Consider the following 13,077-nt stretch of genomic DNA (forward strand, 5'->3'; position numbering starts at 1 on the left):
TGTAAAAAATATATATAAAAAATCAATTAAAATAAATTTTGTTTAATATTATGACACGAACCAACAAAATCATATTTAAACCTTCTTGAGTTTTAAAAGAATTCTAAAACTCGTTTGTATTTATCCCAATCTTGTCCCATTAGGAATAGGGTGTGATAGAGAATCCCAAAAAAACTCGACCCTATTACCCATTAAAACTAATTATTTGGTACATATGACAATATTCTTGGGACTTCAACATGTTTTGGGTATGCGGGTTTATGAAATTTGACTTCAACTTACTTTAGAACTCAAAAGAAAATCATCTTTCTAAAAATAGCTTTAGTTAACATTTCAACTTTGTTACAATCGTTGCATCTTGTTACCTTAAAATTTGTTTGATAATTACGATGAAGTCAAATGCTACTTGAAATGGTAATTTCATAGTTAAAAAAAAGGTGATATTCCCCCTTTGGATAATGTGTGACAAAACATCCTCTATGCAAAATATTACGTTTCATGCCTTAAATTTGTAGAATAGATGAAATCTTAACTTGTCATTTTTAATTTTGGATTCACACAAATGGGCTCAAACAGTAAGAGACAAAGAAAGAAGAGGATTTGGCAATATATTTCTATACAGTCCACTACTGAGGGCTTTTTCTTTCATTTACATCATGCAACTTCAGCATAAAGATGAATGTTGAAGACTACTAAGGGCTACTCTAAAGATGTTTTAACATGCCGGGTACCCGTCTTTATGCTGCAGTGGATTCACCCAGTTTCTTCACCATGGCAGCATGCTTCTGGCCGGAGAGATGAATGTTGAAGACTGTCTGGCTATTGCAGACCACATTGCATATAGTACAAGCTCTCACTGCACCAGCTGCTGCTCCACCTTCTACAATTTTCTGTTTCTTTATGTCCAGATCCTCTTGTTGTGTCTGCAACTGGGCTGGCCTCTTTCCTGGCTCTACCGAAGCAGTTGATTTACCTTTACTAGCATCCAGCCATTCCATTGGTCCTATTATCGGATTTGTGGTGACCTGTGCAGCAGTTGAGGCAGAGGTGCTGGTGTCCTTTTTTGGTTCTGCTAGTTTCTCCAAGTTCTTCAGGTGTTTCTTTCCCAGTATGTGTTTGGTGAAGACGTCGCTGCTGTTACAATTGATTTTGCAGACTTCACACCATGCAGATTGAACAAACTTGGGTTTTTTTGGGACTTTACTCCATATACCATTGCTATGAGGCTGGACAACTAAATGTTGAGGTCTTAAGCCAACCTACATGGTGATCAAGAACAAGTCTGTGAAGTGAAATTTCTTATGAGAATTCTTTACCTATGTGAAAATGGGTGTTCCATTTCCAAGTAAAGGCTACATTTCAAAAAAAAATTATTATTATTGACTAGGGCTAGAATATTGGGAAGCAAAATAAAAGAAAAACATTGCATGTAAACTGGTTTTTGAATTCACCTGGGCAGCGTGCTTTTTACCAGTAAGATGTTTCTGGAACACTACTTCACTATTGCAAGCAACGTTGCATATTGTGCAGGTCCTCACAGAATCTGCTACTGCACCACCTTCCACAAGCTTCAATCTCTTTGCCACCAAAGACTGACCAGCAGCTGCACCTGCTGACCCTAATATTCTTTGATGACTTATACTGCCAATTTGGCCTACGAGACTACCAGTGTTCATTCCAATGGAATCTTTTGTGGATATTGTAGTAGAAACCTGATTAGTATGAATTTGTAAATTTCGGTTGTGTTTCTTCCCTGATATATGCTTCTCCAAAACGTCTTTGCTATTACAATCAATGTTGCAAACTTCACACCTCAAGGACTGAATGACCTTGGTTTGCTCTGGTATTCTAATTGTCATATCATTCACCAAAGGTTGATTGTTGCTCCATAAGGAGTTCAAACTTGTTGACACTACTGCCTTCTCATTTGAAGGCTTAACAGCCTGCAAAACACAACACACTTCTTAGAACAGTACAAAATTTACATTAGACATATACTAAAATGATGTTAAGAAGTGTATATGCAAGAAAACATACACGTCTTCCAATAAAGACGAGGGAATAGGAGAGAACATGCATTATATTATGTTCAGTTGAACGTCATGAACATGTATAACAAGACAAGAAGTATAGTTTAAGATGCTGCTACAAAATGAAACTTTTTGGAAAATTCAGAGAAAAAGGATCTTATTGGTCCCTGGTAAAAGGAAAAGAAAAGACCATTCAGGTCATCAGATGCAGCACAAAGTTATTTATGCATCGCATTCAAACACATTCACAAAAAGTCATCAAAGCATCCAAATACAAGGACTTTGAAGATGGACTTGGGGTTAATTGGTAAAGTTTTCAAACTGTTGAAAGAATCTCATTCCTCAATCACTCAGATGAATTTCCAAACAAAGATTCAGTCTCAGAGAATTTATTTTCTTTTTGGCATCAAGCTGATGCTCCTCAAATCTAAATTCCACATTATGGACTTTAAATTTCTAAGAATTTGTTTCAACTTCAACCAAGATATTTGTGGTCAATGTTATCAAAGGTGATCGCCTAGGGCACCAGGCCAGGTGGGGCTGATAAAGTCGCCTCCAAGCAAGGCGGCTTAAAAAAGGCAATACCTAGGTGGTTGCCTTGAGAGAAGGCACAAGGCATAGAGGTGGTTGCCTTTGACCGTGTGTTAAGATTAAAGGTACTTAAATTGTAATTTAATTCAATCTAGCATTAGATTAAACAAAGTATAACATCAATATAGTGAAGGAAAAAAAGGTTTCAGGTTACCTTTTAAGATGCCCAAGAATCTTGATTGATTGTTTTACTAACAAATTTACTACCCTAAGTTGTGAATGGAACTACAAATATGAGAACCACTCTATTTTTCACAACATAAGAACCTTGACCCCCTTTGACCCTCCTTTTCATGAAGAAAACAAAAGCTTCAAAAGAGGACTTGTTTACATAAAGAAGAATCGTGCTCTCTTTCAATTTTCTTAGAGAGAGATCTTTTATATCTCTCTCTCTCTCTCTCTCTATATATATATCAATGTTTTCAGAACCGGACCGGTGATCGAACCGGAAAAATTACCGGTTCACGGTTCACCGGTCGGACCGGCGGTCGAACCGCTATTGAACCGGTGATGTAATAAATATATAATTTATATATTATATAAAATTAAAAATAATTATAAAAATTAAAAATATATAAAATTATAAATTTTAATCATGTTTGATTTTTATATTTGGTATATTAAATTAAATGATAAAGTTTAATATTTTAAATTTTATTAAATAGAAAGATGTAATATTTAAGAATGAAGACATATTTAAGATGAAAAAAATTATATATTTAATTTTATCTTTTTGTCTTTGTATTTTATTGTTTTAAAACTATTCTATTAATTAATTTATACTATTTTTTATAATTGTTATAAAAATAAACAGGAATTTAAATATTTACATTTCTTTAAAGATTTTATATGATAAAAATTTGAAATAAAAACATTAATGTTAAGTCTTATTATATATATATATATATATATTAATAACATTGCATATGGTTCAAAGTCCAGCCCTCATGCGTGGCCCTCAAAGAGGCAGTCCTATTCCCAGTCCCACATCGGAAGCACATGAATTCCATGTGCTTCAAGGGCTCTATAAATACCTTGCAACATGCACAGCAAGCCAAGCAAGTCAACAAATGGGCTTAAATGCATGGCCCAAGAGAAATGTTGACAAGCTAATGTTTTAATTTGATTGGGCCAGTTGTTTAAACCAAGTATGGGCTTATAATCAATTTGAGTTTCAAAAGTTATGGGTGTGGAATGGGCTCAACGGATAATGGGCCTTTTAATATCAAACAAAATTTTGTAGAATATAAAAAGAAGGCTTGGCCGGTTTTTGAAAAACCGGACGGTTTGTCCGGTTCGGCGGTTCGACCGGTGGTTTGAACGGTTCAATGCCGGTTCGATCACAAAACGGTTCATTGGGACGGACCGAACCGGAAAGTTGACCGGTCGACGGTTCGACCGGTCGGACCGGCCGGTCCGGTCCGGTTTTTAAAACATTGATATATATATATATATATATAAATATTTATGGTGGCAGTTTCTGGATAGTTATAGAACTCCTAGAAACTGCTCCCCCCATTTCTTTTATTTATTGGGTTGGGTCGGGTCATCCCACTTAGACACCCAAACCCATTTCCAACACATGGTGATAATGAGATGGGGGTTATCAATCTAATCTTGATGGAAATAATGATAATTTTAATTTCAATGATGACTATGATGATAATGGCCAAAGCTTTTCTAAAATGTTCATTCTCTTATGTTGTTTTTATTCTAATTTTTAAATATTTGAAAAATTAAAATATGCATATAGATAGGATGAATTTCTCTAAACAATATCACGTGTCTTATAATGTGGTATAATATTTTAAACTTTGAATAATCATTACTATTTTGTTAATTTTATAAGACACCGTGAGGGATGAAAAATTAATAGTGTTGATTGTTGAAGACAACACTTATATTGGTTAAGTATCCAATAGGTAAAATATATGTATATTTTTTATCACCTTAATATAGTTAGGCTATCCTCTTGTTTTTTGCCTTTCACCTTAAGCTCAAAGGAGTCCTTATTGCCTTGACATCGCCTTTTGCTTTTGACAACACTGTTTGTTGCACAAACCTAAAACCTGCTACGACATATAATTACTATTTCAAAGATTCCAACTGCTTTAGGAAGGGGAAATGATATATGAATTCTGGAGAGAAATTAAAATAACCAACTCTACATCACATGGAAGAAGCATAATAGCAAAATGTTTAATGATGAGGAGACATCCTGTTTGATGGTGAAAGATGTGGTTTTAAAGATTTTGTTCTTGTGGATTAAATGGGTGTGAGCTTAGCTACTTGGCCTTCTTGGATCTTATTGATAGTATGGGGATTGGTTAATGTTTATCAGTGTTATAGGTTTTCTATCTTCCTTTTCTGTTTGTGCCCTGGTTATATACTTCATATGTACATAAATTGCACCCTGTTTTTTGAGGCACTTATTCTAATACACTTATCCTAATTTGCCTATTAAAAAAGGAAAGAAAGAAAAGAAAAGCCTCACTCATTCTATCCTGGGTAGAATCCTTGCTAACAGCCTCTCAATACTCAAAAGTCAAAGTAAGATTGCTATAAGATAAAGAAACTAAAGAGTCTCCCTGGACAGGGCCACAGGATGAGATGAACAATAACTTGACAGGGTGGTTTATTTTTTGGTCAAATAGAAGAAGATGGCCTAGGAATTCGATATTATAGCGCCAACTGAAAACTGATTCAGAAGATACCCTTAGGAACCAAACACTCATTCCATCAATTCATACAAATAGACACACCAGACACCCCAATGAATGGGCTCTACTCCGACAGTTAAATAGACCCTTCCCTCACCTTCAGAATGCATAGCTAAGATCACCTATTCTAGCCCATGTATCCAATATGTTTATGGCTTTAGGTTCCTTGTCAAATTCTGGATTTTGTGATTCGATCACACCAGCAATCCTTTTGTTTCTCTCAGGTTTTTCCCACTCCATAAATGTGTCTGCTAAGACGTATTTGACTCTTCTTTCTCTAAATCCTTCATGGAAATTCCATTTTTCCACCTTTGTTATAGGAAAGCAAATTTGCAACAAAAAATGTGTGTAACAAAAGGGTGTGCATCCTATCTACGGGGGTGTACAAGATTTTTTTTTTTTTTTTGATATGCAAATAGTTTATAAATATTAATATCACCTAAACAAATGGTGAAACAAAGTACACACAGTGTATACAATTGACACTAAAAAGGCACACTTGAAGAGGAGAGAATAACAACAAAAGCTCCCTCTCCTTACTTTGAGCTAGGCCAATCGACAAAGCCTATCATTGTCAAAAATGATCTATGTACATTCTGACCCATTCCAAAAAAGTACTCATAAAAAGGCTTTAAACGTTTGTTCTTACTATTCTAAGTCTTCAAAAGACCTTGTATAGGGGGTATCCAAGATGGACCATGAAAGGAGCAAAAGGAAGGAAAAAAACAATAAAAACAACAATAATGCAGAAGACAGCAACAACAAACCACCTAGGCCCAATTTATCACAAACTCGAGTAATGTGCAGATTGGTATGCCCAAAGACACCCTTGACCACTCCATCAGGGCCTTGATAAAGACCTTTTCTAAATTTGATCCAAAAGCTCCTCCCCCTGAAGGTCTGGCCATAATTTTCTTCTCTGCTTATCCATGCCCCCAACTTTTCATCCCATAAGAAGCTCCTTAACTGACTTTGGAAAGACCCATTGCATCCCAAAAGTAGCCAATGAAAAGGCCCACAGCAGCCAGTTTTTATTACAGTGAATGTGAATGCCGCTTACTGATTCATAGCTAGACTTGCAAAGAATATATCCATTCATCAACAACCAGGGCCCCCTCATCAAGTTGTCATCGGTTAAAATCTTACCCCATACCACTTCCCAAGCAAAGACAACGGAGCCCTGGTGCCTCCTAACTTTTTCATGGGAAATGAGAGTTCACAGTGCACAAGGAGTTGAAATAAGACTTCACCTCATGAATGCCAACCATAAATCAGAAATTCACTTGCAGTGATTCCTCAATGATGATGAATCCGTCTGACTGAGTTTTACAGAATGGCCACAAAAGAGAACAAGCCCATGCAGAAGAAAGAACCCCAATTTTAACACAAAGAGCCCAAATTTAATCTCAGACCCATTATGACAAAGAATAATAATGTCTATACTGTCATAACAGCTCAAATTTAATCTAAGATCCACAAACCACAACAAAGAAGAACGGAAAATCCATAATTCACAAAAAAAAACATTTCCATCAACGCAAAGAACCAACAACCCGACAAAAACAGAACAGTCTAAAAACTCCATTACTGATCAATGTTGCTACTCAACGAAGTCGCAAACCACATCAAACACTCAAAATAACCAAAAAATCAACACATGAAAAAGATAAGAAGACTTGTATCGCACAGGCTTACAGGTTCATATGTAATGGGACCAGCGTTCTTGACAACCCAATTCTGTGAAACTGCATTTGGGTCTTCATAACTTGTTGCCTGGCCGCCCAATACAACATGAATTGAAGGATATAAGCTGGAGTGAGCATACGGATCGATGCTGGTGGGATGAAGAACAGGTTGAGAGAAGAGCGGACCAAGGCTAATGTTGGGGATTGTGGAATGGGATTGGTGAGGCAAGTAGGTGAAATTGGGATAGGTGGTTTCATGAGGATGGAACATTAGGGTTTATGGATCTGCAAAAGAAGTTCTGGGATTGGGGTTTACACAGGGAGGGAGAGACAGAGAGTCCTCTTGGCTGATGATGGTCTGATTCCAAAACCGGACGAGTGGGTTAGGGCGGGCTGTTGGGCTTGGACTTAGGCTATGACTCGGTTTTGAGCTTAAATTTTAAGTTAGGCTATTAACTTATAATATAAATTATAAAAAATCTGAAAATGGGAATGATTGAGGGTTTGTTTGATAACTATTTTTGATAATATTTTTTTTTATTGTATATAAAAAATAAGAAAACACATTTGACAATCAAAACTGGTTTTTGTTTTTTGTTTTTAAGAACAATAAATATGTTATTTTAAGAAAATATCTTTTAATTGTTTTCATTTGTTTTTTAAAAATTATTTAAAAAATAATTATACAAATATATAAAATGATTAGAAATAAAACACTGAATATAAAGATTATTCTTAAAACATATTTTAAAAAATATTAAAAATAGATTAAAAATATTTTAAGTTCTAAAATAGACTTTTATTGTACAAAACATTTGAGATCAATTTTCAAAAATTGTTATCAAACATTGTTTTCCAAATCAGTTACCAAACAAGACATAAAGTTGTCTTTGGAAAGTATTTTTGAAATTAGTTGTGGAAAAGTAGTTATCAAAAACTATTATTAATGTTTTTATGACAAAAATATGTTTGATTTGAAATATTTTTAACCTATTTTTTTTTTTTTTTAAAAACAACATTTATTATGATTTATTATTTTCAATCATGTCCATATATGTATAATTATTTTTTAAAATAATCATAAAAAAATGAAAATAATTAAAATATATTATTTGAAAAATACTCCATTCTATATTTTTAAAAATGTTTTTTTTTTTTTTCAAATATATTTTTCTATTTTGTTTCCTTAAAAATAGCTTCCAAATATACGCTAACATTTTCCCAACTTCAAGACATACTAAGCAATCCTAGTGTGAAGTTAAAAAAAAGCCAAATGATCCTTATTGGCATGGACAGTGGAGGTATAAGTGGATCCATGAAATTAGAAGGTGTCATAGGAAAATTATTTTCAAACTAAAGGCATATTTTCTAAATGTGATTTCTGTTTTGAAATCTAAATTAAAATTTTATTTTAAACCAAACAGTACCTTCTAAATGCAATTTCTTCCTTTTTATAAAATTGTATTTTTAAAATATAATTTTCATCTAATAAAAATATATTACATGACTTTAGGTGACATCAAAAGAGTTATTTTGATAACATATATACTATTATTAAAAGTATAAAATGTTTATCCATAATTTTTTCATAGAGTAGAGGTGTTAATTTTTCACAGAGTAGTGTTGTAGTACAATCTGAGCGGGTAGTCTTGTCAAGCTGCCACAAGCTGGATGAAGGAGATGGCCAATAGTTTCATCAAAGTTCCTTAAGATGCAAACGATTATAATCCCTACACAAAGGTTGTCCGAATGGTTTGTCCGGACATGCCCTTCTGATGCTAAAGTCAATAAGTGGCTTAAGCAAGTCAAATTCTTTTTAAAAAAGAAAGCCCTCTTTCTTTATAGGGTACACATGGTTATTTATACCTTTTGTGGTGTAATGTCTTACCGGGTGTCTTAATAGTACCTTAATTGAGCTTGATTGTGCAATCTGATGGCATTGATTGCCGATGCATAACGACTGTCTTGCCATGATGAGCCGCTGAGAATTGAATGTTTCTCATAACGACCATAGTTAATATAAAGCGTGTCAGGCGCACAATCAGCACATTAATGGTGTGTAAATGCATAATAGATGGTCATGCTTTAACCATGTTGTATCTGTGTAGGATTTATCCGTCTGACCTACTTTGAGACGAATCCGTCACTCGGCCTAAAGGCTGTAGGGTCATCTGGCTAAGGGCGGTTTCCTAGACGACACCTCTCGCCAAACAGTTATGAGAGAGTGGTGGACTTCAGGACGGTCTTGCAAAGAGGATCCCACAATGCCCCCCAAGTCTTGCAGTTGGGCCCAAGTGGACGTTAGACGGCTAAATGCAAAAGCTGTGACTTTTGAAGATTTTGAAATCATGGCGCCCAAAATCCACGTGTTAGATACTCATTCTTCAAGGGGTCACATCAGTCGAGGCATGGTGTTAGGCGGTGCAACCCTTCGGACACCATGATTTTTTGCAACCATACCCCTATATAGGTTGGTTGCTTTAAGTAGATGGTTCATTTCCTCCATACTATTACTTTTTGGTAACTTTTCTTCTCTCCATCGGGGATGCTTTAGGCCTTCAAAATCTTCATCGTTGGCTATCCATTCTCGGCGAGGTGATTCCGGTTCCACCATAATGCAGTTTTACCAAGTATTGAGTTCCTCTTCGATCTTTATTTTTATGGCTTTTTCTTCACTGATGAATGCATTTTTTCCATGGTTTCTATTTATATGTTTCATACGTTTTTGCCGAAATCTATTCTTGTATCAATTTGGTTGTGGATTTGGAGTCTGTGTTTTCCTTTTACTGGCACTCTGAGAGTTATGCAATGTTTCTAGGCTTAGGCGAAGTTATGGTCTAAGACCATTGACGCTATTTAGACATGACTTGCCCAACAAGTTTTGTGTCAAGTCATTTAGGGTAGGATCTGTGTGATGAGCATAACTTTCGTTTAAGTGTCTTTGTAAGGCGTCCTAGTGCTGACTAGTTAGCGCTTTTGCTGCATAGGTGATTATTCGATCATTTTTCAGTTTGCAAATATGGACAGAAGTGGGGTCGCATTTACAAGCAGCAGAACTCAGCATGGTGAGGCTAAGTCATCTAGATCTGGTTGTTCTTTAACGAGGTGTTCGATTAGTGAGTTGTCCGAGTAGGAGTTTCGTGTTTGCTGCTACATCCCGAAGTTTATCTCTATCCAACTATCAGATGGAGAGGCTTCGTCTACAGAAGGATTTCCTAACAACATGATCTACTTCACCAAAGAACAATTTGCAGTGGGACTCTGGTTAGGGTTGGTAAGCTAGAAGGGGTGCGATGGCTCTATGAGCGACGCCCCTAGGCCATCTGAGCTTGCAACTCCTGATTTTCTCATTTCAGTTATTCGGCTTGCTGAAGCAATGATTTCATTTGATGCTCATTTTCTTCTTGTTTCCTTTCCATTTAGGTTTGCCAAGCCTAGAATTGGTCGACCATAGTGGCTAATTAGGATACATTAGATGTATTGGCCATCATGCTAATATGTTTTTGGTTCAATCTTCCCATAGACGGTGCCAATGTTGTAGCACAATCCAAGCAGGTAGTCTCATCTAGCTGCCACGAGTTGGATGAAGGAGACGACCAATAGTTCTGTCTAAGTTCCTCAAGATGCAGCCAACTATAATCCTTACACAAAGGTTGTCCGAATAGTTTGTATGGGCATGCCCCTCTAATACTAAAATCAGTAAGTGGCTTAAGCAAGTCAAATTCTTTTGCAAAAAAAATACCCTCTCTTTGTAAAGTACGTTTGGTTATTTATACATTTTGTGGTGTAATGTCTTACCAGGTGTCTTAATAGCACCTTAATTACACTTGATTGTGCGATCTGATGACATTGATTGTCGATGCATAATGGTTGTCTTGCCATGATGAGCCGCTGAGAATGGAATGGTTCCCATAACGGCCATAATTAATATGAAGCGTGCCAGGTGCACAATTTGTGCATTAATGAGTGTATAAATGCATGATAGACAGTCATGCTTTAACCCAATGTTTTCAGAACCGGATCAATCATTGAACCTAAAAAGTTACTGGTTCATGGTTCACTGGTCGGACTGGTGACGTTCACTGGTCGGACTGGTGACGTCATAAATATATTTTATATATTATTAAAATTAAAAAAAATTATATCTAAATTTTGACAATATCTATTATATTTGTTAAGTTTTTTCACAAAATTTTTTACATGTAGATGTCAATCACCCAATATTTTCAATAATTTCAATGTGTAATAATATATATATATATATATATAACATACCACTACAATTATAATCAATAGAAAAATTAAGAAATTAAGTATAAAACATCAAAATTTGGGAGGTTTCCTGTTTCCAGCAAATCATCTAACTTTTTCGGGACACCTGCAAGTCTTCCATATTTCTTCTTCAGCTGAAGATTCATCCACCAACCACATACAACCTGCCTCAAAACACTTTGGTAGGGAGTTGGATTTCATTACTTCAGCCAAGTATGGATTTTTTTTTGTCAAATGTGGCATGAACCGTTGTATTTTTCAACTATGGGAGCTTTCCAACACTCTATCGGGGATGGAGGGTAGTTGATGGGGCTTTGTAGGCGGGGGTTGGCGATGAGGATTTTCAGCCTTTTTGGGATGGGGTTGGGAGTTTTCCAACACTCAAAGCTGGGTGGGTGGGGGGTGGTTTTCTAGTGCGCAATGGGGGGTTTTCCATTGCGCGATGCGGAGAGTGGGTTCTTAGCACAGGGGGTGTGCTACCGGTGGGACGATGCTCCAGGCGCGAGGAAAGGGAATGGGAAAAAAGTAAAAAAAATAAATAAAAAATGGTTGAACTAGACGATTCGGAGGGAACCGGTCAGTTTGTCCAGTTCACCGGTCGAATTGTCAATTCAAGCGGTCCAATTCCAATTCAATCACTTTTCGGTTCAATTGGCTAGATTGGACCGAAACCGTGACCGACCGACGGTCAGACCGACCGGTCGATTTTTAAAACCATGCTTTAACCATGTTGTATCTGTGTAGGATTTATCCGTCTGACCTACTTTGAAATGAATAAGTCACTCGGTCTAAGGGTCGTAGGGCCATTTGGCTGAGGGTGGTTTCCTAAACGACACCTCTAATCAAACGATTATGAGAGAGTAGTAGATTTCAAGACGGCCTTGTAGAGAGGATCCCACAAGTAGAGGTGTCATCATCGATAAAGAGACTTACCATTACTTGTTGGAATGTGGTCAATAATTTTCCCTCCGAGTAGCTTTCTCACTCCTTCCATGTTGGACAGAGTTGCAAAAATGTGTGTCAGAATTTTTGTTTGGGCAAACCTGTTGCTCTTATGTACCTTTTCTTCTAGTTGTTTGGTGGTTTTATAGAGGGTGGTCTACAACGTTGCTCTTACTTTCATGATTGCCCTTAATTATGGTTTTAATGCATAACGATAAATCATTGATTGTCAATAACAATCATTTACTTATAGTGTGTAACGACTGCTTGGTTGTCCCAAGGAAAATATGTAATTGACCCATTTATGGCATCTGATTGTTCAGATGCTGCTTTAGGGTGATTTGCCTTGGTCGAGTGCTAAGCTACCCAAGGGTAGGTCCACTCTGATAGCGCACTGCTTAGGTACTTACAATTACTTACATCTCTCAGTTTTATGTTCTATTGCCACCAACCCAATTATAATGATTACTTGGAAAAACAAATATACCTTCCACCTCTTCGCTCAATTCCTTAATTCACCAAGGCAGGGCTCACTTACTAGAGGAGATGACTAGAATCCTATCTTGCAAACAACTTAGAGTCCTCCATCTATTCTTTTCAAATAACCTAGTTTCAAGCCACCAAGTAAGTTTATTACCATTTTAAGTGTGCTCCACCAAATCTTTTTAATTAATTCTTTAGAATAAAGTTACAATTTCTTGATGAAATTCTATCTTATTTGCAATCATTTGGTTTGTCATTTTAGCAACTATGTTATGTAGGGCAAGTTAGCCCTTAACCTTTGTACAACCAAGGAGACATGGAAATCCTAGAAGATTAATAATGCCCTGTGGGCCA

The 13,077-nt window shown here is 36.2% G+C and overlaps 1 protein-coding gene across 1 annotated transcript; it reads right to left on the reverse strand.

Moving 5' to 3' along the window:
• Positions 1-499: 499 nt before the first annotated feature.
• LOC117934480 (zinc finger protein 346-like) lies at positions 500-7,419 on the reverse strand. Its single transcript, XM_034856184.1, has 3 exons — positions 7,037-7,419; positions 1,452-1,943; positions 500-1,259 (listed from the first exon to the last, which is right to left on the reverse strand). The coding sequence occupies exons 1-3, from the start codon at positions 7,295-7,297 to the stop codon at positions 738-740; spliced, it is 1,275 nt and encodes a 424-aa protein (XP_034712075.1). The 5' UTR covers positions 7,298-7,419; the 3' UTR covers positions 500-737.
• Between the last annotated feature and the right edge of the window lie 5,658 nt (positions 7,420-13,077).

This window comes from Vitis riparia, chromosome 17 (assembly GCF_004353265.1).
Source record: "Vitis riparia cultivar Riparia Gloire de Montpellier isolate 1030 chromosome 17, EGFV_Vit.rip_1.0, whole genome shotgun sequence".
Classification (NCBI taxonomy): Eukaryota; Viridiplantae; Streptophyta; class Magnoliopsida; order Vitales; family Vitaceae; genus Vitis; species Vitis riparia.